The 26,208-nt window shown below is 33.0% G+C and overlaps 2 protein-coding genes across 2 annotated transcripts in view; one reads left to right on the top strand and one right to left on the bottom strand.

The window, feature by feature from the left end:
- Window positions 1-15,630, top strand: part of Smp_135290 (hypothetical protein) — a gene marked incomplete at its 3' end in the record, with an annotated part of 51,368 nt that extends 35,738 nt beyond the window's left edge. Inside the window, exons 11-15 of the mRNA XM_018789680.1 lie at window positions 220-481; window positions 3,130-4,052; window positions 8,291-8,368; window positions 9,232-9,300; window positions 15,319-15,630. Of these exons, the coding sequence (XP_018655098.1) occupies window positions 220-481; window positions 3,130-4,052; window positions 8,291-8,368; window positions 9,232-9,300; window positions 15,319-15,630 (1,644 nt within the window). The remainder of the gene's footprint in view (window positions 1-219; window positions 482-3,129; window positions 4,053-8,290; window positions 8,369-9,231; window positions 9,301-15,318) is intronic.
- Window positions 15,631-19,615: 3,985 nt separating this feature from the next.
- Smp_135280 (putative brefeldin A-inhibited guanine nucleotide-exchange protein) overlaps window positions 19,616-26,208 on the bottom strand; it is a gene marked incomplete at both ends in the record, with an annotated part of 39,456 nt that continues 32,863 nt past the window's right edge. The window contains 3 exons of the mRNA XM_018789679.1: window positions 19,616-19,942; window positions 21,973-22,085; window positions 24,311-24,565. Of these exons, the coding sequence (XP_018655097.1) occupies window positions 19,616-19,942; window positions 21,973-22,085; window positions 24,311-24,565 (695 nt within the window). The remainder of the gene's footprint in view (window positions 19,943-21,972; window positions 22,086-24,310; window positions 24,566-26,208) is intronic.

The following is a 26,208-nucleotide window of genomic DNA, read 5'->3' as shown; positions in this document are numbered from 1 at the left end:
AAAATTTTAAGGAATCATAAATTAAGATAAAATAGTGGTTCAATCTTCTCTGATTCTCAATAATTATTTCAACTCAATTGATCATGTAGATGATCTTAAAAAATTCAATAATCTTCACATTACGCTTCTAATAATAATGAAAATGTCCTGAAGTTTAGTGATTTTTAAATCTAACTGTTTCCTTGTTTTATTTCATTTTTCATCTTTTTTTCCTAACAGATTCAAAATTACGAAAGTAAAATAACATACAGTCAAATTCTGACCTATGGTGGTCCTATTATTTACATGTCTAATGTGAATTTATCACTTTGGGAATCTGGTCTAGACAATCAACTAGTGGCTATTGACAGAAGTGGACAACCAATTTATGAATTAATTACAGATAGATCATTACCTGAGTTATCTAGTCATATGATAGTTCGATTGGTTGCAACAATTAAATCAGCTGTTGAAAGATATTATAAAGCCAATACAGTAGTTGGTAAATTTTATGAATTACATTCATTGTTTAAATGTACTTAACTCATTTGCTAATTAAGATAGCTGCAAATCCCATGATACATTTTCAGTTTGCACCATAGTCTCCCTCCCACACCTCATTACTTGTGATCAACATATTTACCTTGGTTTTGTTAGTTCATGTACACAATACTGAACATTTGCACCTATTACGAATCTTGACTTTCTCACAAAAATAATTTATCGCCCTAATCTTTTACAAATAGTTTACACAATCCCTTTTCAGTAAAGGATTGTGGAGATTGTTGAGTTCAGATTGATATCATGAATGGATCAATGTTAAACCACCATTGAAAATCTGGAAGAACAGGACTACTGTCTCATCTTAGTATGGGGTTCCCTAGCAGCACACATCTACAATCCCGCATGTGGGGTTCGAACCCTTCATTGATATTAACACCGTTGGATGCTGGCTCAATGGTCTAGAGGTTAAATGTCCGCCCGCGAGACTGAAGGTCTTATGTGGGGTTTGCGGGTGCACACCATTAAGGAGCTCCATACTAGGGTGAAACAGGAGTTCAGTGCTCTGAGGTTCTCAATGGTGGTCTAACATTGATCCACTCATGATATCAATCTAAATACAACCCTTTTTGTTTTGATAATACTTATTGAATTTATTGTAGCTTTTTTACTCATTGACAATTATCCCAACATACTTAAGTAACCATATATGAATATAGGAAGAGGTTGACAATAAAAAAATGTTCCGGCGCAATAAAAAGTTGGTTTGTAGCTGGCGAACAAAGGATTAGCTTACTTCATAAAAGTTTATATTGATTCTTTATGATAATAATGACCACATATATTTTTTGAGTGTGTGGTCATGTGATTTATTTAACGATGTTATCAAAATAATTTGGCTATTTTATCTCAAGAACTATATAAAACTGTAATATAAATATGCATTTCTGAAAGTGTAAAGTCATAAGCAAACAGACACTAATAAATTTATCATCGGGTGACTGGATAATGCTACCAATCGATTTCTCAACTAGCTCATCATTATAAGTGACCTGATTTTGCAATATACTATAGCGAACGATGATAGATTAAAGTTTTCTACTTGCTGGTATTCATTAGCGTGATTTACCTAACATTTCGAAAAATCTCATTATTAATCAGTATAATAAAGACAGTATCAGCAAGATATTATTTCTGGTGAAGACAATGGATGATTTCAATGAGGCTTCAGACAACCTCTTCTGATTATTAATTACTTTCAAACCTTCGAGACAATATTTTATCTGAAATTCAATCTATACTTTGTGCTTCTTTGAGTGGTGTATGTGTTTGTATGAGTATATTTCCAAAAAGACAACCTATTTGTCGTAAGGTTGTAGGTGGTCGACAGGACACCTTGGATCTAGGTTTCTTGTTATTTGGCACTCGTCAGTAAGGTGTACCTATCATTTTGAAGGGACTGATCACTCAATCTCGTATCACTCAACTTCACAGCCAGAGACTTTACCATTGAGTGATCCACACCGTAACTGACCTCCTGAAGGAACGAGATGCATTTACAATTGACTGATCACCGGAAAGTGATGAGTTTTATATATGTCAAGTTGTTCATCAGTTCCCTCAAGGTGAAAGGTTCACCCTATCATCGAGTGTTGAATATCATGAAACCCAAGTCCAAGGTTTCCTATCGACAACCTCCAACCACCATCTTGCATCTCAGCGTAGTGCGTGCGCTGCCTAGTCACTAAGGCTATTAGCTACATTGCAGCTTGATTAACAGAGTACGATCAGCACTAATAACAACTTCACATCCATGACATTAATCACTACCCAGTGATCAATCAATTGTAAATATATTCATTTCCTAAATGAAGGCTATTACTACTAGTTACGTTTACTTGTCATTAGTGGTCAAATGGTAAGGGATAAAAAACCTAGATCCGTGACTACAGTCAAATGGGAAAACTTCTAATGACCGAAAGTTATTTCAAATTGCATTTCAACTTCACGTCACTCCCTAAGCGCTTCATTCAGAGGTCAACCTGGACATAAAGTGGAAATTACCGTCTAGGATAACCCTAGTCATACAACGCTTCAATAAAACATTTGATAATATGTATTCACTCAACAATAATCACATATGTTTTTAGTCTCTCAAACTATTCGAATATTCTAGATCGATTTTGCAAGGTGATCACTGAGTTAGATGACTCAATATCATGTTACATAGTATTTGACCATATAATTCACTGACACTACTGCCCGACTATGCATTCATTTTTCGTGTCATTAACATTTAAATGTGTACCTACTATTTTAGTAAAGCGGATGTGCCTATCATTTGCTATATCCGTTCATATGATCTCTCAAGAGTGTATACACATGACTCTATCAGATATCGAATCAGGCCTCATTACTAGTGCATAGTTTTTGATCCATTTAATCAGTATCCAATGATTCATATTTGTAATCTCAAGCTATGAATAATCGTGTGCTTACTAGTATCAAACTTCTGAGGTCCTAGTGTTGGGTGTATGACAAGTTTTGTCGATGAGATTCATCAAATAGTAATTGAGTTAGCTAAAAAGTAGTAATCTTTATGTAGTCAAACTGTAATTGATAATGCTTAAAATTAATTCATTTTTTCAGGCTGCATGAATCCTTTATCAGTTTTTTATGATAATGAAGCTAATGTGGCTTCACCGGAATGTGATTTACAAAGTAAACAAATTACAAATACAACGTTATACCTTGGAGGAGTTTATCAAAAGTGTACTGGTCCAGATGATTTATGTCTTGGTGAAACTATACCTAATCCACTTACTGGTGATTTATTTTGTTCACAAGGTTATGTATCAATACAACTGTTACCACAACAAGTTAGAAAATGTTATAGTGTATGCGATGAAAAATCTTGGTTTAAAAATCCCGAATGTACAACTCAGTGTGCTATTACTGAATCTTACTGGTGTTCACGTGATCCATCGTTATCATCATCATCATCTAATATATTAGACAATAGTGATAGTGGTTATTTATTTGGTGGTCTTTATACAGATAAAGAGGTGAACAGTTTAACTAAACAATATAATTGTCCCCAATATTACTGGCCAATAACACTTGGTCGACGTATGCGTATCTGTTTATCAACTGATCGTGAATTAGGCGGTAAATATTCGTTACCTTTCGGTGGTTTTTATAGTTGTTATTCTGGTAATCCTTTAACTGCTTTAATTAATATCAATCAAACTGATAAAATAGATAGTAATGAGCAACATACTCGGATACCAGAATGGTTTAAAATACAACAAGAACGAATGTCATTCACTCTCCCACCACCACCATCATCATCATCATCACCGCCACCACCACCACCACCACTACCACAACAACAACAACAACAACAACAAGAGCATGGAACAATGCGGTCAATGCTACGTAACGATAATTTAACTCCTTTCAATGATCAATTTGTACAGAATGATTTTTCACAACTATTTGCTGCATTATGGCCGAAAAAATGTCCAGTTGGATATACAGCACATTTAGCTGCTATGGAAGATATATGCCAAGTAAGGAAATTAATGCCTTTGATAAATAATTTCTTTTTAGTGTTTTTGTTTAAAAAATAACACTAATGATTATGGTAGTGATGATGGTGAAACGGAAGTGAATATATTTCATATCTCGCGTGTTTTAAATCACTATTACTGTTAGAATTGCTAAGATGACGTCACTATTACTTTTTATTGGAATTATCATTTTATTTCATGTACTTATTTATAGCATGATTTCAACCGCTTATTCTGTTCCTAGATAAATTGACGGTATCCATGACTATTTTCATATTAGTGAAATAAATGAATTTATGGATATTTCTCAGAAAACTATAATTACCAAACATCAACGTATTCATAGAATCAGTCGATGTGTGAACGGTTTTAAGCAGATCAGATGAGGAGAATTCACTTCATCTCATAATATTTAAGATTCTTACTTTACAAACTAACTGAAGGTATACTGATTCTATTCAATGATGTTGTGCTCTCTAAAGAAACTGGTCTAATTGTAAAATTTTCACTATCTTTCTGAGCATTGTGAAAGACACAAACCCTGAAAACCGCAGAATACAGGAAAATGGAAGTTACTGAGATTGTGAAAGACTAGTTACCTTGAACAGTTCACGAATGAGAAGATAGGAACTGGTTACAGAAGAAGATTTATTAAGCATTGCAGAAACATAACTACTATACCCGGAATTACCATCATTTATATATCGATTTCATCCACGATTGATGATTAATTGAACAAATATCACATATGGGGGAATAAAACAAAATTATTACAAAAACCTATTGTCCATAACATACTAAACGAAGTCCATGCTAAATTAATAGAGAGAATATGATTTTGAATTAAGTTTACAATGAATCAATGTTATACTGCACAAAATATGGCACTCAAAAAAATATATTACAGTGACTAATTATCATGCTGAATTTTAATTAGAATTAATATGGAACAAAAACCAAAACGAGTTAGAAGTGTGATTTCTACTTTGTCCAACCTTACATAAAGTTAAGCCGACTCAGTGGTCTATCGGTTAAGTGCTCTGGCGCGAGACTGGCAGATCCTGTGTTCGAATATCGCGAGGCGAGATCATGGATGCGCACGGCTGAGCAGTCCCACAATAGGACGAAACGGCCGTCCAGTGCTTCTAGGTTTTCCATGTTGGTCTAGTTTCAATCTACTCATGATCTCAACTGTATAAAGTTAAGCGATGGAAATAGTATGATTTTTTCCACAAGTGGTTAGTAGCTAATACTGATGATATAGGATATGAACGATTGACCTCAGTAATTGTGCTATCACTATCTTTCAATAATTTATATAATCCAGCTGTTAGACTTCTGATACTTAGACAATTAAACCATTCTATTAAGAATTCCATATCATACTAAACATATAGCATTCAATAAAGCCATTATTATCATAACATTCTTTTTTTTTTCGAAAATCCTTCAAACATTTGAAAGACTTTTCGGAATATGTTGGTTGCGGTTAACAATGGAATAGTGTATTATAGATTCCACTGCTAATCAATCGAAATTCAGTCCTGAATTTCGACATTAAAATAATTTAGACTCTAAAAAACAAAGCATTTCAATATTTTTTTAAAAGGCATATAAAAATGAGTTTTCAGTGGACACAAAATTTGCCATGAGGATGATTATCTCTTAGTAAAATGGTTCTAATTGTATATCCAGTGAGAATGAATTATACTTTGCATGATTATGATATTTGTTTAAGGTTTCTTTTTGACTAAATGATATTTCTATAGTCAATCAAATAAAGATTATTTTTTTATTGAAATTTGGAGACAGAAAATATTGACTGGAGTTGGTTTTGTTTTGTAATAAAGGTTTATTCATTTTTGTGTAGATCAACTTTTTCTTACAATGATTATAGTGTTTCCATCTTAGTCGTCGTATTTTGAAATCTAACTAATTTTAAATATTTCTGTGAAATACATTAATTCTTCATTGGTTGTGAGACTATCGAAAAAATCCTCAAAGGATGTACATATGCCAAAAGAGACTGGTTATTTATAGTTGTGAACATTAGCGAGAAGCTTCAAACAACTAATAAAAGTGAACTAAATTCGACTTTATTGCACAAGCAAGTGGATACATGGACACATTAGCTAAGTGGATAACGCAATGGGGTCTAAAGTGAACGGTACTTGGTTCGAGTCTTGGGATGGACATGAACTCTGGGATGCTGATACATCCAGCTGACGAGGTTCAAATGGGACGAAACGTGCATCCTAGATTTCACTGTTCTCCAACATCCATCTTTGCTGATAATTCCGCAATGATAGTTTGGGAAGCCAATTTAATTACATTTCCAACCAGACCTCCGTTTGGACTTGTATACAAGAATATGTGAATTATCTGAATATCTTATTAGAGATGATAAAAAATACCCTGTAAATACAATTCAAAAATCGTTTTGAAACTAGCTGCATACAAAAAGAAACACTAATTTGTCATATATATTTTATTTAGAATTTTTCATATCCTGCGATCTTCAGGGTACATATAAATTCTTGTTAGTTAACATGGTTTAAAGTGAGGATCAACATTTATGAAATACTAATTCAGCCTAGGTATATGCATTATTTAATAGTGTAACATTTAATTCAATAATCCTTTCATCATGGTTACTGCGTTAACAATCTGTTTACGTCAAAAACTCATAATAATAAGATCATTTTTTGAATTAATACACTAACTTACTTACTTACGCCTGTTACCCCTCGACGAGGAGTATAGGCCGCACACCAGTATTCTCCATTCAACCCTCTCCCAAGCAATCCTTTCCAGTTCTTCCCAGTTGACATTCATCCTTTTCATATCTGTTTTCATTTCCTGGTGTAATGTGTTCTTCGGCCTTCCGCTTTTCCGCTTCTCTTCAAAATTCTAAGTTAAGGATTGCCTTGTGATGCAGTTTGTGATTTCCTTAATGTATGTCCTATCGACTTCCAACTTCTTTTCCTAATTTCTCTTCAGCTGGAAGCTGGTTTGTCCTCTCCCATAGAAGGCTGTTGCTGATAGTATCTGGCCAGTGAATGTTGAGTATTTTGCGTAGACAACTATTTATAAATACTTGTACCTTCTTGACGATGGAGGAAGTAGTTCTCCACGTTTCAGCTCCGTACAGTAGGACTGTCTTGACGTTTGTATAGAAGATGCTCATTTTGAATTTGGTTGAGAGTTGTTTTGAGTTCCATATGTTCTTCAATTGTAGGAATGCTGTCCGAATTATTACACACATTAAAATATATATTCGACTCAACACGACAGCATTTTATTGAAATTATGGACTGATTAATGTTAAAACACAAGTGAAAATGTGGAAGGGCTGTATGGTCGTTTCGTCCTATGTGGGACTCCTCAGCAGTGCTCATCCACAATCTCATAAGTGAGAATCGAGCTTAATAAAACCTGGTCAACTTAATAAGAACTCAACAGTCTCCGCAACCCTATACTCACAACAGCATATATATTTCTTACACTGTAAGATCTTTATAATAAAATTATCAACCAAATTCATCAATAAGAGAAAAAGTCACATTCTTGGAGAGTAATTAAGAAATACATAGTTAAATCATACATATAGCTCTCTCTTTGCCGTACCAGTTTATTTTCAATTTACTAAGATCATACTTATAATATATGGATTGGTTGAAGTTAGACACTAACACTGTTGGATGCCGGCTGAGTGGTCTAGAGGTTAAGTGCTCTGGCGCGAGATTGATAGGTCCTGGGTTCGAATCTCGCGAGGTGGGAGCGTGGATGCGCACTGCTGAGGAGTCCCACAATAGGACGAAACGGCCGTCCAGTGCTTCCAGGTTTTCCACGGTGGTCTAGCTTCAGTTGGCTCGAGATTTCAACTATTTATAATATATTTGTTGTAAAGCTAACTGAATACAAGATACTTGATCATTAAAAAAACAGAAAAAACTGCTCAAATGAGGGAATAAATTAGTATATCTTTTTCAAAATGACCATGCTAAATAAGATTATCTATTAGTTTGACTTTATTTATGATAACAAATAAAGTCAATTTACTTACTTACGCCTGTTACTCCCAATGGTACATAGGTTGTCGACCAGCATTCTCCAACCCACTCTGAGAATGCTGGTCGGCGTCATTATTTATATTTATATTTATATTTGAAATGAAAGATTTGGTAAAATTCTTACCATTAAAGAAACCCCATTATAATTATTATTACTTTTGACAGGTAAATTATTGTGTTCAAGCAAATTTTTTAAAAGAACAAGTAAGACGTCAGTTGAAACGACCTCCATTTGTTTTACCAGTAAGCTTTGATTCATATTTTCTTCTGCATATAAAATGATTCGTTTGAATTTAATTTTTTTCTTTTTTGAAGTTTATACAAATAAGAAATGTTTGATCAAGTGGTTATAATATTCAATAATTCTATCTATCCACTATAGAAACAAATTGGTAAATCCTTTATCATTATGATTGTGAAGTTAAGTCTAAATGCTTTTGTAATTGAGGTTCGAAACTGTAACAAAAATATAAATAAAGCTAAGGGTTTACATGAAAAGTTTACACTGATAAAAGATAATAATTCGCTGTTCAACTGTAAAGTAAGGACGAATATTGTTGCATAAAATTTCACCCTAAATACATTTATGTTTATGTATATACCTAGCAAACTAGATAAACTTTCTGAGGTCAATAATCTTTATTGTAGGTATCCATTTAGTTAATTTGTTGCTTACAGATAAGAAAATCCGCATCATCCAACACTTATCATTTCAGCTCTTAGGGAATTCATGTCATGAAACCATGATTTAGTCTCTTCACTGGAACAAAGTCAAGAAGCCACACCAAAATAAGTAGTAGACAGGCATATATTATTCATATATTATTTCCTATTTAATTATTCAGCTTCACAACAATACCAAGAAGATTATATATGCGTTAGCATAACATAGATACTTATTGTAAATGATCCCAGTATCCGATTCGACTTGTGTTGTAGGTTTCCTTTATTTATGAGAGTCATGATCAATAGAAAAACCATAAACATAAAATGGTAAAGTCAATGAATTTTATCAATGTTTCAATTTTCAGTTTTAAAGTAAAACTATGGATTTATTCATGTATACAAAAACACTATACACACAACAATTTAACAAATCCTTACAGATTTATACAAATGAAGAAAAATTACCGTCATTTTCAAATGATCCACATGGTAGATCTATTTTGACGGAAGTAAGTTAGTGTCGATTATGCACCTCAAAAAAAAAAGAAAAAATATGCACAACTACAGATTTAAAGGTTGATTCCACTTTTTAATTGCACAGGCGTGAGTGTGAGCATACATTTAAAGTTTAGTGTTTTGTAGTGTCCGTTACTATGTTAAGCCCAAATACCTTATTCTAGCTTCGGGATAAGCCAATTTATCCTTTCTTCTTGAGTCACGTTTTGGCCTTGTTAATTATTCGCTTATCAACCTTAACTGTTTTTATATGAGCGCATGTGTTTGCACTTCTTATCCCACTCATCACATCGGGCTCACCACTTTAATGGTCCGAGATCTGACCCCAGGTCGATCGTATGAACGATTTTTATTGAATGACTGCTGTCAAACTATACATCCTGACTATTCTCACATATTATTATCGACCTAAATCGCATTAGTGAACAAAGGAATTAAATAAGTCTAATACGAGAATAAATTTTGAATACGTATATTTTGTACAACCGTTGATCCAGACAAACGAGAGAAACAAAATGACGTGCAGTGGAGAAGGTATGTGAGCCAACTCCATTTAATCAAGCGTGAATCGATATTCATAGTCAGATAAAAGTAAGTTACAGACATGTGATGAATAGGATAAGAAGTGCACACACACATACCCTCATATAAAAACAGTCAAGGTTGATAAGCAAATAATTAGCAAGGTAAAAATGTGACTCAAGAAGAATGAATAAATTGACCTGTCCAGAAGCTAGATTAAGGTATATGAGCCTAACATAGTAACCAACATTACATTATGTATCACTTGTGTTTAGATCATAACCATATGAAAACTATTTTAAAGTGTATTTTAAACACCTTTTTAATTAATTACAGTTATGTGAGTTTTTAGACCATAGATTATGATTACTTTACGGACATCAACTAGGAAGTTTGAAACTCACCTAAAAGTCATTGACTGAACGGTTTAAAACTATGTATTTGACTATGTGTTTTTATCCTTTCTTCCAGTTTACTATGTTATCTGAGATAAGGTATCAAGAAATGTAGGGGTTAAACGTAGATAATGAACATACCAATAAAAGTTCAAAGTCTCGTTAGTCAAATTATCATCTCTATCTAATACCTTAAGACTAACTATGTAGTGTTTCCACTACAGGCGATCACTGTTTCAAAGAAAAATGATCGAATAATGACAATTTACACGAATGTGCCAACCTCATATGTCACTTATTACATTGGTAAAGTAATATGGAGACAACTTTTTCACAGTACAGCCAAGTAAATGTATGATCACTTAGATGGTTAACATTCAACCATTACCTTTTTTTAAAACGGATGATGTACTGATTCATACCATACATCAGTCAAGTATTTTATTATCACTGTTAAAACTTAAACATTTTACAAAAAACCAACAATTAATTCACTGTACTTTCATGTATTCTTGCAGCTTAAATACAAGATAATATGCATTTTTTTAGTAAATACCATGAAATATATAGTTAATATGAATGGAATGATCTAAGTTAAATACATAACCATAGATGACTGTATTTTAAAGTATAACAAAGTATTATTTAACAAACCAAAATAATCCATTCCCTACAAAAGTTCTTTATACAAATTCACTTATGAATGGATCAATGTTAGACCACCATAGAAAACATTGAAGTACTGGACGACCGTTTCGTCCTAGTATGGGACTCCTTGACAATGCGTATCCATGATCCCGCACTCAGGACTCGAACACAAGACCTTCGGTTTCGCGCGCGAACATTGATCCATTCATGATATCAATCTAAACTCAACAATCTCCACAAACCTATACTGACAAATTCATTTATAATTTCCAAATACATATCAAAACAAGCAAATCGCAGAAATATTTTGGTTATTATCTGCAAACTTAATAGAATACATTTACTTCGAACTAACTAAATTGTATATAATCGAATTATTATTGCTGTATAGTCCTATGAGTTGTAGATTCTTTTAAAATATTAAATTTGAAATAATCAATAAACAGAATAATCTCATCCTGTTTAGATTGATTGAAAACAATAGTAACTAGGTGGATAAATTTAACCTTTGTATCTGCAAAACATTGGTGATTAATTCTTAACTATCTTGGTAACGTAAATAAACAATGTGTATCACTATTAAAATTTACTCTACTCTGATTACAATTTAATAAGATTAATTTTTAAACTATTCACTTCTTTTCTATTCAACTTTTATTCTCCAATAATCTGGAAGTGTCATTTAAAATATTTGTTGTTTTTATGGAATGAATTGATTGGATGTATGTAGTTACTTTAACAGTGATCTAGAGGTTAAGTGGTGATGCGCGAGACCGAAGTCCTGGGTCCGAGTCCCTCGTGTAGGATCGTGAATGGGCACTGCTGAATAGTCCTATGCTAGGACGAAACTGCCGTCCATTACTTCCAGGTTTTCAATGGTGGTCAAGCCTACATCGACTCATGAATTCATAATCATAATCATCATGTGCTCACTAGTGACTAGCTTCAAGATTATTTCCTGAGGTTCTAGTGAAAAGCCGTGACCGGGGGAGTCTAATCCGTGTTGGGTAGAAACAGGTATCTACTTCAGATTTTAATAAATACTTTCTTTCTAGAAGCATTTTTTCAAGAAAAAATCGTTTATTAAAAGATTTTGGAAGAAACCATACTTTAATTCAGAAATAAATGATATCAACCTTAATATTGTAGACTAGTTTAGTCGATAATCAACAATCATTCAAAGATTCCCATTTCAGAAATTCGAATCAACACATATAAGTGAACGAAGTTGTTTTCAATTAGGTCGTCATCAGGCTTTACTTTAATAATATACATGAATATATGTATGGGATTTTTTGAGAATCTTCTATACGAACGTCAAGACAGTCCTACTGTACGGAGCTGAAACGTGGAGAACTACTTCCTCCATCGTCAAGAAGGTACAAGTATTTATAAATAGTTGTCTGCGCAAAATACTTAACATTCACTGGCCAGATACTATCAGCAACAGCCTTCTGTGGGAGAGGACAAACCAGCTTCCATCTGAAGAGGAAATTAGGAAAAGTTGTTGCAAGTAGATCGGGCATACATTAAGGAAATCACAAACTGCATCACGAGGCAATCCCTAACTTGGAATCCGGAAGGGAAGCTGAAAAGCGGAAGGCCAAAGAACACATTACACCAGGAGATTGAAGCAGATGTGAAAAGGATGGATGTTAACTAGAAAGAACTGAAAAGGATTGCCCAGGACAGAGTTGGATGGAGAATACTGGTGTGCGGCCTATACTCCTCGTCGAGGGGTAACAGGCGTAAGTAAGTCATATTTGGCCAAAGAAGGTACAGGAATGTCACGAATTTCTTTTGAATATATACACTAGAGTTATAGATCTGGATTTCCATAGCTTCTACTATATGTAGAAGACAAGATAGAACCTCATTGGGAAATGACAATAGATCACTCTAAACGATTTGTATTTTACTACGAAGCGTACTATGAGGCGACTAAGCCAGAAAATGAATGAACATCTCTCAGCTTGGTTAGGGAAGGACCAAACAAAGATAATGCATAGCTCTACTTTGGTAAACCTTGTTGAGGTTCGTCGTATTGTAGATATAAACAAATGCTTTAGAGCGATCTACCGCATCCTTTCGTCATTTCACAATGGGGTTTGGTCCCGTCCCCTACATATATAGCGATCCAAACTTATAACTTTAGTTTATGCGTCCAGAAGAAACTCATGACACCTTTGTCCTTTCCTTGTCAAAAAATGAATTTATAATTCGAGAAATCTTTTTGTTCACACTAAAAAAACTTTGAAAACTGATGAAAATATTACAACCAATATAGTGGAAAATTTTCTGATTAGGAGTACAAAGAGAAATGCATTTTAATTAGTAAGAAATGAGACCAGAATTAGAGATTCTCTATGTTAATAGTTATTAAAAGTTTAAGATACTAGTTGAAACAAAATTTTCAAAAACTCATCTAGTGTAAAATACTCCCAAAGTTATGTTGCGGTGTATGCTACTTATGTCTACCAACATAAGTAGTATGTAACACAAATTAGAAGTCGAATGTCTAGCAGCAGAAGGTTGAGAATATCAAATTGATGAGAACAGGAATATAAACATAGAATAATTTTAATAACAACATAAATGAAGGGATGATGAAGTTTGTAAGAGACAATTAATGGAAGATGTACAAATGATGTATTAATGTATGGTTTTCAAATACATACTGCATTTTTCATTAAACAGCAAACTGGTTTTCTCCACTTCACTTCTCATTCACTACAATGTTATTAATATTATTGGTCAAAGTGTATTCTGATCATTTTCACTTAACCAATTAGTTTTCAATTTACAAACGTACACTTTTGTTTTAACATAATTCTAATCATTTAATCCGACACCAGTATTTGAATTATTTAGTTGTTTTTTTTTGTTAATGTTAATAAGTCTACTTAATGAACGTTCGACTAGATTGTCTAGCCGCCCCTAATAACCTCAGGCTGAATTTAAACAGAATCTTGAATCCAAGAGAAAAGTCACGAAATAATAAGCCAAAGTCTAGTGATACATATTTATTGGACTAACAAAATACACCAAGTTTTACATAACTTATTTTTACAGTTAAATTAATAGTCAGATTTGTACCAATTAAACTGAGTTGTAAATTCACTTAGTATTGTTTGTCTGAATCTTCCCATTGATGTTTTAGGACTGCATCTGGTCAGTCTCTGATTGTCATATGTGCATACTGTGCGTATTGCCTCGATATAGCCTCAATTCACAAGCAAATGGCTGTTAGAATTCGGTAGCTGAGTAGATAACGCGATGGTGTTTGAAGCGAACGGTACTGGGTTCGAGTCCCAGAGTGAACATAAACTCTGAGATATAGGTACATCTAGATGATGAGTCCCAAATAGAATGAAAAGCACGTTCTGGATTCTACTTCTAGCCACTATTTATCCATCTTTGCTTATAAAAGCAATTCTTGCTAATAAATACTAGAAAACATAAAAAATTAAGGTGACTCCATTTGTTTAACATCGACATATAAATTGCTCGGTTTGTTGTCTTTTTATTGTTAAAACTAAAAACTTTTTATACATCTCTATTAAGTGTACACATTCTTTTTTTGATAAAAATTATTATTCTCTATTCATCATATGAGGTTACGCGATAATCAGGGGTTTAGAGAAGTGTAGAAGGATGAGAATAATTTACGGATCAGAATTATGAAAGATAATTATCCACTTGATAGATTTGATTTCAGAAGGGGTATTGTGGAGATCTCAGTATTTTTCATAGTTGAAATCATGAGTCAATTGAAGCTAGACCACCGTGGAAAACCTGGAAGCACTGGATGGCCGTTTCGTCCTGTTGTGGGACTCCTCAGCAGTGCGCATCCACGATCCAGCACTCGCGAGATTCGAACCCAGGACCTACCAATCTCGCGCCAGAGCTCTTAACCACTAGACCACTCAGCCGGCATCCAACGTTGTTAATGTCTAACTTCAACGAATCCACGAAATTTGAGCAACCGTTCTAGTGTGAAGCAGTGACCAGTGGAGTTCAACCACGTCTGTTGTGAGATAACAACTCACTGAAGACAATTGGTGAACGGTTGCTCAAATTTCGTGGATTGGTTGGGGTTAGACATTAATAACGTTGGGTGCCGGCTCGGTGGTCTATCGGTTAAGTGTTCTGGCGCGAGACTGGGTTCGAATCTCGCGAGTGTGGGATCGTGGACGCACGCTGCTGAGGAGTCCCATAACAGGACGAAACGGCCGTCCAGTGCTTCCATGTTTTCGATGGTGGTCTAGCTCCAATTGACTCGTGATTTCAGATTTGATTTCCATCTTTCGATTCTTCTCTAACCTCCTGATTATTAGGTAACCTCACTTAGTAATTGGAGTTTAAAATAACTTTATGATGCAATCTTTTCTATCCTTCTATAGACATATATTTACCATACAACTATTCTTTATTTTTTGCAAATAGCTTTCATTTGATTCACATTTATTTAAATTAAGTGATTCAAATAATTTCATTGAATCAAGTTCAAATGAATTACATGATAAAAATGGTAATATAATTAGAAAAATAAATGGTCGTTGGGAAGAGCCTGATCAATTTAACATTGAAAATAATATTAATCATAATAATCAAAAATTACAAAATATTCATTATGCATTCATTACAACACTTAGTACATTATTACCAATTATCATTGTTTTAATTATTGTCATATCTATCCTTATATTTTATCATGTACGTCAACAAAATAGGCCGACATCACAAAGTCGTAATTAAACATCAATTTACACATTGAACTGTGAACATAGTGTCTGTGTGGGAATGCAGTTTGTTTAAAATTAATCACCGATAAAGCATAAAAAAGTTCAACTGATATATCACATGACATTTTATACGATATTCTTCAAATTGTAGTCAGATGAGTTGTTCTATTAACTTCTTTTTGTATTCGTTAATTCATTTATAAGACAGATACATTTGAATTTATGTTACTTTATCAAATAAAATTCCTGTTCGGAAATGCGATGGTTAAGTTCTTGACGTAATAAGCAGTAAATCGTTTCACTATAGTCAATATTTTGAGAGGATTTGATAGATTTCTTTTGAGTTCACCGATCCATGTGACAGAAGAGATATTCAAGTGTCTGTTAAAATTGACAATATTCGCCATGGGAGTTCCTTGTATGTTGCTATTAAATAGTGAAGTGGTCATGACGAGAGGAAAATATTTACATATTGCTAGTGTAGTTGGTATTTTATAAATACCAAAATCGTGTAGTGTAAATATTGTGAATACTGTTGAAGTTAAAATGCAAAATTTAAGACAAGTAAATTGTTTAGCTTATGAGTAAAATGTTTGAATCATGAACAAACCGATGTATTATGTTGGTCGGGGATTAAGTAGAGAAATCTTTAAATTGGCCAGAAAATAGGGGATAATATAATCTAATAAAATCGCCGGTTTGAGGTACAATGTTACAGAGTGAAATTCTTGGTAGTGTGGAAACTTGACTGATCACTAAATAGTGACTAATTTCGTGTTCGTCTTGTGCTCTATCAACCAAATTACGATGTGCATACCAGACTATGAGTCTGAGCATTGTAAACAATACTTTTCGAAGCAAATTGGTCCCCTCGAATACCTAGCTGACACATCCTTATTTGTAGAGGTGAGATATACAATACAGATTTGAACCTCATAGAAAGTATGATTCCCTTCAAGGCTGAAGTTACATATTGCTGATGCTAGTCAACTAGCACGAAACATAGGTCCAGGACTCCATAATGACTGCCTCAAACCACCCTACATCAGGTAAAATCCATCTAAGAACTCACCGATTATCCTTCTGAGCTGTCTAGGTGTGTTCAGACTAATTGGTTGGGATCTGAGTGACAATCGTGATAATCAGTTGGACAGATTTTACGAGACACGACTCAAAATCGGTCATGTTAGCGTATAAACATTTACTTCTAGATTATGGGTTTCAGTATTTTTCATGCTTTTATAATCTCTGTTTCTAATCTTCCATATTACCATTGATACTACTGTTATATTGGATACTTTACAATGCATTGAGATAATTTGCTTCACGGTAGTGAAGTACTTGAAGGTATTGAACGCTTCATTTACTTTAGGAGTATCACCAACCCTGAAGGTTTGGAATCTTTCTAAGGATTCCAAGGGCTTGGTAGGGTTTAGAAAACTGATGTCACCTATGGCGTAAGTGAGGTGTCCCTGTCAATTAAAAGCGTGCATACTGTACAACAGTCCATTCTGTATTATTTTATAGCTGTAAACAATGCTTACATTTTGTGGAAAGACCGAGTTAGCAATGTTTAGGTTAGTTATAGAGTGTTAAGCAAAGTTAAGAAACTGGTAAATGAGGCAATGAATCTTTGTCGACTGAAGTCTCTGGAAGATGTTAGATATCCCTAACCACTAAATACCTTGATGGGCGATGTTTCCCGATGTAAAAGTGGGTCGAGAGCTGCAGGCGCCTAAGTTAGAACATCACCCCATGAAGTCATAGATTGTCCATCTGGTAGATCCAGACTACGCTGTTTGAGTTCTTGAAGGAAAAGCTATCATTGGTTAGAGACTGTATAAAATTGCTCAGAATCCCTCACAATGGTGCAGATGTATCTACGCTTCATCTTACCTTGACTCTTGAATTCCAGAACACCTACATACATACCCTTCCACTGTCTTTTGGAACTATATTCGTAATATTGAACCTTTCTCACTAACAGTCTTAGCACATTCCTCCGACCTCTTTTGTTAGTTATCTTGTTATGTTTATATGTGGAAATGTAGACCACTGAGTATCTACACCATGCTCTGTGTTGGCGATAATTGGTTGACCGTATTATGTCCTACAATGGTTAAGATTAACTCTGATTAATTACCGATTACATACTACTTTTGCACAAGTTCTTAGATCAGTAGTATTGTTTAGTGATAAATATACAATTCAAACTAGATGTGATCTTTTAAGAGATACTATCTAGTGATACGATTTAAATGTTAACTACAAAGTACAAAAATAAATAATGATAAGAAAAATTTATTTAATTTTATAAATGACCTTTTTGTTTACACTGGACGATTATTGTTATTATTTTAAAAGGATAATATTCAAAAGAATATTTAAACATAGTCATCAAGATAGTAAGAACAATAGTAGTAATAATGATAATAGGTAATAAGTAACTTTTTATTGCTCTAAAACGATAAAATAATGAATAGCCTACAAATGAATACACAAACAGAACAAATTTATTCACACAGGAAATGTTCCCAGAATAAACCAGAAACAAGTGAAAATAAACAAATAAAAAAGTAAACAGAGTTATATGTTTCAGTACATTTGAAAAGAATACGAGAAAATTGATAACAGTACAAACGATAATCACCACCACAACAACAATTAAGTAATCAGCTAACCAATCACTATCATGAATACAAAAAAATTGATGGCAATTACAATCGTATTAGTGATGGACAGGGGAACAGGATGTTCCATATTGTTTGAATCTGGATTAGAAGTTTTCATCCGAAAAGAATATAATACAATATTCACATAAAAAGAAAAGAAAACACAACATGACGAAAGAGACAAGACCCGGTTAATGAAAAGATGAGGGGAATGCACACGCAAAAAAAGAGACAAAATCATTGTAAATATGAATATATATTTCTTGGTGAAATCGCACAGCCATTGACAGGTGAAATAAATCAATTAAATTACAAGAGAAAAATTTAACATGTGAACAACTACAGTAGTTATGTGATAGAATATTTATTATTATTCTTTTCTTAATTCCATACAATGATGATAATGATCATAAAGAAGATAACAATGAACAACCACATAATGATATGCAATGGGAAAGGATAAAAGATGGTATAGTATTTTCATATGTTCATTTAGACAATATTGTTATGTCAATAAATTTCAACAAAAAAGTGAAACAAAAGTGAAACAATTCTTCACTAATTGGTTATTAATTTTTATAATTTATATAAACAAACAAAAACTAAAACACAACAAAATAAGTGAAACAATAATTATAACAAAACATTACATCAAATTATCACCGTCATCATCATCATCATCATCGTCGCTGTTGTCGTCATCATCGTAGTCGTCGATTGTTCAGTCATAAAAAACTTTTTATTTTATCAAAAAGGCACTGAATTATTGAATAAATTAATGTTGATATAGATCATATAAGTTGTCCTTTTTCTTTCCTTCGACAAAATTGACAAATGAAAAAAAAGAACTGATGACACATGTTAAAGGTAATGAAATTGGTAGATCATTTCAAATAAATAAAATAATTAATTGGTTTCTTTCCTTTTTTAAAAAAGAAAAAGAGGACGAAGAAAAGGAATACTAACCCACTTTTATCACAAATTTTATGGAATGTAAATTTAAAGAGAGAATTTTAATTGAAGAAGAAAAAATGAACAACACACACACGTACATAAACAAGTAAACAAAATAATGATTACGATGATACATTTTTGAACTTTTCTAATAATAAGAACCTAATAGTGAACAACAATGAAAGATAATTATATAAGAGAAGTGGTTAGGATAAATAAAATTATTGAATCAGAAACATTCAGACATATATATATATATATATCCCATCGCTCATATAGATATTTCTTTCTTTGGCACTCCAGCATATTTAAAATGAATTATCTGGTAATCAACCAAAACAGAAAGATACACATGTAAATTTATACGTTTTTTTATGAAGAATTTTCTATTTTCATACAACTATTGCTACCACCACCAGCATTGGTCATAGGTATAAAGAAGGTTCCACAACGTAACAGAAAAACACGCATTAAAGCAGCAACTTGTGGTGAAATGCCACCAGCCATTGCAACTAAATCACATAGACCAGGATATAGACAAGTAGCATGTTTATGAAATCTTGATGAAGGTGATAATTGAATTAATTGTGTAATAATTAATACTAAACAAGGATCCCATGCATGTCGATGCCCATCAATAATTAAACCGTGATAATAATGAAAAGCATCCAATATAACATGGTCCAATAATTCATCAGCCTATTTATAAAAAAGGAAGTGAGAAAAGAAGAAAGAAATTAAACGGCTTATTCATTATTTTAGTTTAAAGCGAAAATATAAAGTATTGGCTGAGGCATCTCGTGTCTAGTGTTTTCAGGTTTTCGATGGTTTTCTAACTTAGATCAATTACGTGATTCCAATGAGATGTAGCAACATTCATAATTATAAACTAGCAAAAAAATATTTACTTTTTATAAATATAGAGAAAATTATTCTCACAGTTGAAATCATGAGTCAATTGAAGCTAGACCACCATGGAAAACCTAAAAGCACTGGACGACCGTTTCGTCCTATTGTGGAACTTTTCAGCAGTGCGCATCCACGACCTCGCCTCGCGAGGAGTCCTACAATAGGACGAAACGGCCGTCCAGTGCTTTCAGGTTTTCCTTGGTGGTCTAGCTTCAATTGACTCATGCTTTCAACTATGAAAATACTAAATCTCCACAAAACCCCTTCGGAAAATTATTCATTAGATTAATGATTTATCAAAATAGAAGGAAATAATTCTTTGATGACTTCAATCTAACTAGGTCTGATTAGTTGATAAAATCATATTACCTAACTTATAAATTTATTGCTGTTACTTTTAAGTTAATGATTTCACTATTTCATAATTAGGGTTACTTATTAGTTCTACATGAAAAAATTAATTTGATTTTCATGTTGTTACACAAGAGTTGATGAAAGAGTAAATGTATCAATGATATTAGCAGAAAAGAATAGGTATGGACAAAATGAATCGAGATGAAAGAATTACTTAATGGAATAAAAATACAATATAACTTCAAAACTCAAGAGTTAACCATTCGTTAAGATAACTATGTAAACCCCAACTATTTACAATATTGTCTTCACACTTACTTTCTGATAAAGTTGCTTGAATAAAGAAAGAAATTGTAACTATACATTGAAGGTAGATGATAAAAATGAAAATTCAACTAAATAACCAATAACTTAATTAACATCTTTAGTACTTCACTTATCAAGTATGGGTTTATATACTTAGCTTTGAGTCACATTTTGTAAATATGAGGAAAAATAACAACACCCAGTTGCGCAAATCGAAGTAGGTGACAGATGGAGAGAGAGGTCAGAACCCGAAGCTAACTGATTGAAAACGTAACTGCTCCGAATATTCAATCACAAAAATTGATGTCAATTTGTTATGACGGGAGAATATGTCTGACAATACACCATACATATACCACATATCAGAAGATCAATAAAAATTGATTATATCTTTCCAAAAAAATAAAAACAAGTGTCAAACAAGAAATCAATTCAAAAACAGGGAATAGTTGAATGAACAATTATTTTCAATAACTTCATCATCAGGCTCTACAGCTATGTCAATAATGATTGTGATATTTTTAAAAAAAACCCGAAATAAGCCATATATTATGAATTTGATAATGTTGTGTATGTTAAAAATAGTGAACTTTTGCATCTGTTACAACATATATACTTCAAAACTGTATTGTTTGTAAATTAGAAAGGTCAAGGAGAAATTTTCTCACTATGTATTTTATTCACATGACTTATTGTATTATTATTATATGCATTGTAACTTAACACGTTACTTCGAACCATTTTGACCTTTATTAGATGGCTTTTCTAATTTAGCAAATAACACAATCTTGGAGTGTTTATGTCGTTACAAATGTAAAATTTCACTATTTTTTAACATATAACATTGTCAAATTCATTAATTTTATATAGTTGGACAGCCGCCCAGTGTTTCCAGGTTTTCCATGGTGTTCTAGCTTCAATTGACTCATGATCTCAACTATATAAAATCACTAAAATCTCTACAAAACCTACTTCTGATAAAAATTTATTAATGTATGGTTTATTTTTGGCTTTGTAAAATATCACAATCATTGTTGACATAACTGTAGAGTCTGATGATGAAGTTATTGAAAACAATTGTTCCCTCAACTAGACCTTGTTTTTTGAATTATTCTATGGGAATTTTTTAAAATAAAGAAACTAATTAATTTATTACTCACTTGTTCACGTATATCACTTGCTTCCTCAGCTAAACGAAATAATATACGTAAAGCACATAATAAACTATGTGTTTCTTGTTTTAATAAATTCGGTTTAGCTTTAACTTTGAAACCTAGAATAGAAAATTAAATTAAATTTGGAAAATTATGAAATCATAAATGTTCATTCTCTTAAAAACAAACGAAATAATAATAAAAGCATTTAAAAACCCCAAATGCCCTGGTACGGCCGAGAGAAAGGAGAGTCCGCTCTCCCTCTCCAAATGCTCTCACACGACCACGCGTATACAACCTTTGCCAGGGAAGTCCTACTCACTTCTTTCTCGTGGCGAGGGTGTTGTTTACGAATTTGAGAGGATGAAAAGCGAATATCCGGAGCTTTAACCGGGTTAGTGGACACGGTGAGTCCACCTAGGGGAGTTGGAAAACCCTGATTCCAATCCAATGGTGCACATGGGCTCCAGTATCCTGAGGGAACAAATGGCATATGAATCAATCGTTGGTCACCGGCTACCATGGGACTGTATCTCCTCACGATCCTCTACTGCCATGTGGATCAGATCTTTAGGTCAAAGGCTTCGGATGTGACCCCTAAGAAAACCACATGCTTCGATTTGGGCACCCGGGAATTATCACAGCCCTCACACAAATCGAATGAGATTTGTGAGGCGCATATATATCTGGTGCTCCTTTGTACCAATATTTATGTGTTTAAATAAAAAAATATGATCATAGAATAGTTACAGTTTATTTAGTTTAATTTATGCTGTAACATTTAAAAACCAAGAAAAAAATGGGAATAGAAATGAAATTCTGACAAAAGAGGAAAATTTCTAATTTGTATATTAACATTTTGTTACAAACGATTTATATTACATTTGTTCTATCACTGTGGTTACGTAACGTTTAAATGATCAAAGTGACTATTAGATACAAAAAATCAATTCTTTTCAGACAACAAACAAAAACAAAGGCAGCATACGTAATTGAATAAAGAAAACAATTGATCATGGGTAAAAGATAGGATTGTACTGTTTTTTTTACAGGTAGTGAACTCCCACCTCTGATTGATCGCTATCAAACTGGTTGTGAAAATGATAAAGTGGTACGACACAAGTAAACTTGTGGTATAGTGAAAAATTACCATTTAGTTAAAAGAATGACTAGTTTTTCATATATATAATTCAAAACAATAAAAGACGGCGTAGTTCTATTGTTCACCTTGTGAACTTTATCAGCTTACTTTTAATCAATAATTAATTAACTAATGAGTAACGCAGTAACGGCATGTAGAATAAATATTTAGTATAACAATAACAATTTTAATTTTACAAGAGATACTGTGAATCAGTTGGTTAGTGATTCTGTCTTTTGAAACCTATCTGGTCGGGATTTGGAAATTAGTCCAATGAGTTAATTATACTTTATTACAACTTGATGTGATCTTTATTGTTTAACTATTGTTCAATTAGACTTTTCTATGTAGAGTAAGTGCTAGGACTAATGATTATATGTTGATAACCGAACCATCCATATATTTTTCATAAGACTATTAAAACAGCCATGAAATGTTTAGGAGAACGTAGGACAATAACAAATATCACAAACCAAGCTGGTTAAGAGATTTGATGCCTACTTAAACATCAAAGTACTGTAATCAGCTAATAAAGTACAGGGACAGCTAAGAAAAAAAGGTGTTAAATTAGTTTTATTAAAACATTTAAAACATTTCAGTGGATGAGTTTGTTGTCCTTGTGAAAATTGTTTTTTTTTATTTTAAAAAAGTGGATTCTATGAAACGATTAAACACAATAATTCCAAAATTTAAAATGAATGGTTCAAAAGTTGTTAAACTTCATGCAGAATAGAAACATAGTACTTATTGATTGAATTACACTGCTTAATTTTTTCTTAATTAACCAGCATCTTTGGTTAATAGTATTCTGATAATTTATGACTTATAAATAACATAAAGTGAAGTAAAATAACAGGCTTCAGCAGTAACATTACTAGACTGTGTGCTTATGTATTCTAATCATGACTGTAATTACTGAAATGAGGCCAAATAGCAGATTGAGTACTAATGGTGAAGTAAATATATTGTGTAGGAAACAACTTACTAAGTAATTGTTTGATTTGAAAAGCTTTACAACGTAGGACAGGACAGATAACGTTGTATGCTGTAAGTATCGGTTTTAGTGAAATGTTTCCTTGTTCGATAGAAATAGTATTTCACTACTTAAATTGGGTACATTCAAGAGTGAGTATACAACGTTTAAAATTTGTTAGAAATACGCTATTATCAATGACAGATTATTATAAAAACATAAAGACTAACCGGCTTGAAACAGAATATTTCGTTGTTCATCATCTGAATTAAATTTTTTAGCGAATGCATGTGAATCTAACAGACACTTTGCCAAAGTAAGACGTTGTTGTGGTGACAAATGAGGATACATACCTCGGGGATCAAACGGTAACGGACTAGCTCCGATTAACTGATTTGTATTATTTAAATTAGTTTCATAAAAGCATTGAGTACTAGCCTTTTCATCTCCAAGTACATTAAAGTTTTCAGAAGAATCTAAAATGTCTACAACAGAATAAATAGTGGCAAAGTTATATTGAGTTCAACAGAAAATATCCATAAGGCTGAAAAATGAATCGAAAATAAACAATTCGAAATTTTCGACCGATCAAGTCAGAGATAATTTTTGCAATTCAGTTACTTTTTCACTAAACCATATGTTTGAGAAGTAAACTATTTTATCTAGAATAAATGAGTACCTAGCCTGAATCTCATTCAAACGACCTAGAGACAATATGTAACAATTCAAATGACCATCAAAATAGTCATTTCTGTATAATCTCACAGAAGCACGATAAAACCTTTTTAAATGGAGAAAAGTACAGTTCATTGGCAAATTTACTTCAATTGTGAAGTATACAATAAGCAGCCATTATTATTATTATTTTATAACTTGTTTACTTAGTTAATAACGAAATGAATCTAAATATGGACTAGCTTATAAAGTAAATTATTCGATGAAATACATAGATAATGAAAATGTCTAATATAAAGAAAGTTACGCTTGACTATATGATAAACTTAAGAGTTACAGGATCTGGACTGTTTTCCACATAAGTCTAGACGTTATGTTCAACAAAACTTCAAAACAAAATGGATTTGGTGTATTCACAGAAGTGAACTCCTTTTACCAAGGATAGCAATGAATGGATGGGTTAATTCACTTTTGTTATCATAATAAGCCTACTTAATAAATCATTGATTATAATTCTACTTTATTTTGTCCAGCTTTGTAATTCAAATATTTCTTACAGTAGTGACTATTGTTAATTAGGGTTCTAATATGTGGTTAATATTTTAACAACGAATACAAAACTAATCCCTAAATAACAGTTTATCATCCTTAATTAGTTCAGAAAAAGTTTGAATGAAAGTACCTTTCAGTTTTCAGACACTGATCCTAATCATAGTTGCTGTAATTGATAATATGAATTTTTATCAGTATGGGAATTTGTGGAGATTTTAACATTTCGACAGTTGAAATCACAAGTCGATGTGAACTAGATCACTATTGAAAACTGGAAGCACCAGACAGCCGTTTCATCCTAGTATGGGACTCTTCAACAGTGCGCAACCAAGATCCCGCACTTGGGACTCGAGCTCAGGACCTACGGTCTTTCACGAAAACGCTTAACCTCTAGACCACTGAGCCGGCATCGTGATTTCAGCTGTGAAAATACTACAATCTCCATAAACTCCCATACTGATAATAACCAACTGCTCACTAGCAACTGGCTTCAAGATGTAACCCTAGAAGTTTTAGTGAGAAGCCGTGACCAGTGGAGTTCAATCCATGTAGGATGAAAACAGTTATCTACTTCAGCTAATACATGAAGGGTTGCGCAAGATCATGAATTGATTGAACTTCGACATTAACACTGTCGGATCCCGGCTCAGTGATCTAGAAGTTAAGCGTTATCGTGAAAAACCGGAGGTACTGAGCTCGGGTCACGAGTGTGGGATCGTGGAGGCGCACTGCTGAAGAGTCCCATACTAGAACGGAACGGCCGTCTGGGGCTTCCAGTTTTCAATAGTGATCTAGTTTAGATCGAGTTGTAATTTCAACTGTGAAAATATGGATTTTGTTTTCGGAAAATAAAATTGTGAAAGCAACTGATAATTTATGAGGTGGTTCACTAAACTTATTT

The sequence above is a fragment of the Schistosoma mansoni genome, chromosome W (assembly GCF_000237925.1).
Source record: "Schistosoma mansoni strain Puerto Rico chromosome W, complete genome".
NCBI classification, from domain to species: domain Eukaryota; kingdom Metazoa; phylum Platyhelminthes; class Trematoda; order Strigeidida; family Schistosomatidae; genus Schistosoma; species Schistosoma mansoni.
This window is presented reverse-complemented; position numbering and strand designations above follow the sequence as displayed.